Genomic DNA, 3,442 nt, shown 5'->3' with positions numbered 1-3,442 from the left:
GCCTAGGGAGCCCTAACAGAGAGGAGTAGAGAAGAGGAAAAGGAGAAGGAGTGAGAGAACTTCCTCCAACAAATCCCACCAATATTGGAAGGGGACAGGAGGGTGAGAAAAGCCTCCGCTGCCAAAGGAAAGGGGAAAAAGTAGTGTGATGGAAGATCTGGAGGTGTATGAGGTGGGCAGAGAAGCTCTTACTAATTCAAGGTCCTCCCATCCCACCCAAAAGAAAAATCAGCCCTCAAGTGGCAACAGCAACAGAAAGAGCAATATTTCACAACCAAGTTTCGTGCTCAGTGAGTGTTCTTCCCTGCCCTTCCACTGCCACTGCTGCCACCCCCTCCCAGGCCAGTCCCATCCCTCCACACTCAAGCGTTGTTACCACAGTATCAGAACAGGCTGCTCTTTGCAACCATCTGCAGGCATTAACAATGGTCCCTGTTACACAGTAGAGACAATTCAGTATGTGTGTGTGTCTGTGTGTGTGAGAGTTTTCCGTTGTTGCTGTAAACTTTAAGAAATGATTTTGTCAGTTTTGTATTTGTTGGGAGTATTTTGTTGTCGGTTTATTTTTCACAGTCAAGTGGCTTTTTTTTTTCTGGTCATTGGGGATTTCTTGTTTTGTATTGTTTCCTTGGAAAGAGTGAGGCAGAGTCACAGCTTCTGCTGAGCAGAGACTCCTTTCCAATAATCCAGGATGTCATGCAGGTCCTCGTCCTTGGCAAATTGGACTTTCTTCCGCAGGGCATGCCCAGCCGCCATGTAAACCTCCTCCCTGTGGTGCTTCTTGTAAGGCCGGAATCGCTCCCAGATCTTGTGGGTGCTCTCTGATGAATACTCTGGGCTGGAGGAGTAGCCCGAGAAGTAGTGTCTGGGGGAAAGCTGGGAGTACGTGGAGTCTCGCTTGGACCGGGAGAGTGGCTTGAGGAATGATACTCGCTGGCTCAAGGTGTCAGCACTTTCCTCATAGTACAGGGCCGGAAAGGAGTGTCGGTGCTCGCTGCAGTGGTAGGAAGGCTTGACCTCCAAGTGGTGGATGGCGCCCGGGGACACCAAGGGAAGACGATCCAAAGGGCTGTTGAGTGGACTGCCCTTCTCAATGTATTTGGAGTCAGACTTGCTCAGTGGTGGGTGGTCAGGCACATCCAAGCTGAAGACCTTGGCGCTTTTGATGGAGCCACTAGAGGAAACACTGCAAGTCTTTCTGGCCACAGCAGCATCTGCACTCAGCTGGCGCTGCAAAGGGTGGTGGGAGCTTTCTTTGTAGGGTGGGGAAAGAAAGCTGGGCCGCTCTAGCCCACCCGAGGAACTGGCAGGGATGGACTGGCACTCAAAGGCCATGTCTGAGTCAACGCCAGTCCCACCACCCAGGAAGGAGGCTGTGTCCAGCTTGAGGGCATCAATGCAGTTGTTGATGATCTGGTTGACCTTGTCTACTTCCTTGGCAATAGTAGAGATCTCAGCAGCTGAGCCTTGCCCATTGTCAAGTTCCCTCAGATCCTCATCCCGCTGGGTCCGTTCCAGCCCATCCCCACCACCAGTCCGTACTTCAATGTAGTTGCCTTTAGTAGTGACTTTAGGGGTCTCCATCCCAGATTCCATGGATTTGGATGGGGGCAACTTCTCTCCAATCATGGAAGGGATGGAGGACATCCGTGAGACAGGGATGACTGGTGGCTCACCCAGCTTCTGGGAAGGGTGGACCATGGTACTTGTATCAATATCTGATCCATAACGCATTTCTAGGATGGTCTTCTTGACATTGAGGGACTTCTGTTTCTCCTCCTGCATCCTCCGCTTCCGCAAACAATAGTACACCACCCCAAGGACAATGACCATCCCAAAGAGGCAACCCAGGGTGGTCATGATGTAGTGTGTTGTAGTGGAAGTGCTGGAGATAGGGTCCTCCCTGCCTTTGCTTCTGGTTGCAAAGGTCAGACAAGTGTGGTTGTAGCGCCGGTTGTTCCGGATGGAGGCCACACAGAAAGTGTAATCAGTGTGGGCCTTCAGCTTGTTGACAGTGACATATTCCTTCTTGCTCTTCAGTGTTGCAATGTCGGAAACATAGCTGTTGTTGTATTGGACCAGCACATACATCTTACTGTAGGGCATGGGGATGGTTACCATCAGGATAGCTGAGGTGATGGTAACATCATGGAGCTTGATGCTGGGACTAAAGGAGGAGTCGGTGGTGGAAGAGGCTGGAGGCTTAACGGAGAGGAAGTCCCCAGGACTGATGGCTGAGCCCTCATCCAGATCTCGCTGGGAGTCAGGGGTATAAGGGGTGGGGTTGACCCTGGACAGGGAGGGGATGGTGCCACCTCGGCACATGGACTGGAAGATGGTGATGGCATTGCGGTTGTGGTGGGGCCGAGGCACCAGGAGCGGGTACCCAGCAAACTCCCGTGGAGTCTCACACTGGAGCCGGTCATAGTTCTTGGTGACATTGTTGAAGAGTGCCAGCCAGTTAAGAAAGCTGTAGAGGCTACAGTCACAGTTGAAGGGATTGCCAGCCAGTTCACATACCATCAAATTGCTCAAGCTGGTGAAAGTGTTCCCCTCCAGGCGGCTGAGACGGTTAGATGACAGGTCGATGCTGATCAGGCTGGGACACTCAGAGAAGGCAGTAGGGGTGACCAATTCAATCAGGTTGTGCTGAACAAAAAGGAACTGGAGCCGGGCCATGCCCCGCAACATGCCCTCCGTCAGGTTGGTGAGTTTGTTGTAGCCCAACTGCAAGACCTGGAGGTTTGACTGGCCCATGAAAGCCCCATCCTCGATGTAAGAGATCTCATTCTTGGTCAGGTTCAGATCGGTCAGGTTGCCGAAACGGTTGAGGGAGGAGTACAGCACCACTTTGAGCTTATTTTCATTCAGACGCAAGTCGTGCACTGTGCTGTTGATGTGCTGGGGGATGGTCTCATATGGAGGCTGGTTCTGGCTGCAGATGGCCAGCCACACATAACCTTTGTCCCCCTCAATCAGCCAGCAGTCACCTTGCACGGTGCCAGGGGAAAACAAGCAGAGCAGGGCAGTTGCCCACACCCCCAGGCACATCATGGTCTGCAGTGGCGCCCTCAGCAGGCCAAAAAAAAACCCCAAATAACAAAAAGACCTAAAATCCTACAACCACAGAAAAAGAGAAGTAAGGGGCAGAGAGAAAAGAAAGAGGCCAGTTACTAGGGGTTTAGCAGTGGAAGGGCATGAGCACCCCAGTCCTATTGGGTGTCATCACCATCATTTCTTCTTGCTCTCTGGGTCAAACCAGGAGCATGGAGCAGGGGGAATACACACAATCCACTTCCAGCACACTGAAAATCTAGGACACAGGAAGAGTGGGCTGGAAGGGAACTACCTTGTGCTTCTTTCCTAAACAAAAATTGAGACCGTTGACAACGAATCTTCTTTGATGCTCAGCAGTGATTCCCCCACCTTTCCCACTTTTCTC

At 51.9% G+C, this 3,442-nt stretch overlaps 1 protein-coding gene across 1 annotated transcript; it reads right to left on the bottom strand.

Moving 5' to 3' along the window:
* Positions 1-362: 362 nt before the first annotated feature.
* Positions 363-3,418, bottom strand: ELFN2 (extracellular leucine rich repeat and fibronectin type III domain containing 2). The gene has a single exon (XM_026072534.1). It carries the CDS (start codon positions 3,052-3,054, stop codon positions 649-651), a length of 2,406 nt encoding a protein of 801 aa, XP_025928319.1. The 5' UTR covers positions 3,055-3,418; the 3' UTR covers positions 363-648.
* Between the last annotated feature and the right edge of the window lie 24 nt (positions 3,419-3,442).

Source organism: Apteryx rowi, unplaced genomic scaffold (genome assembly GCF_003343035.1).
Source record: "Apteryx rowi isolate R43461 unplaced genomic scaffold, aptRow1 scaffold_343, whole genome shotgun sequence".
Classification (NCBI taxonomy): Eukaryota; Metazoa; Chordata; class Aves; order Apterygiformes; family Apterygidae; genus Apteryx; species Apteryx rowi.
Note: the sequence above shows the minus strand (reverse complement) of the source record. Positions and strands in the feature narration are given on the sequence as shown.

What these genes read in the sequence shown, in the direction of transcription:
- ELFN2 (XM_026072534.1), bottom strand. Translation starts at nt 3,054, where the DNA reads ATGATGTGCCTGGGGGTGTGGGCAACTGCCCTGCTCTGCTTGTTTTCC.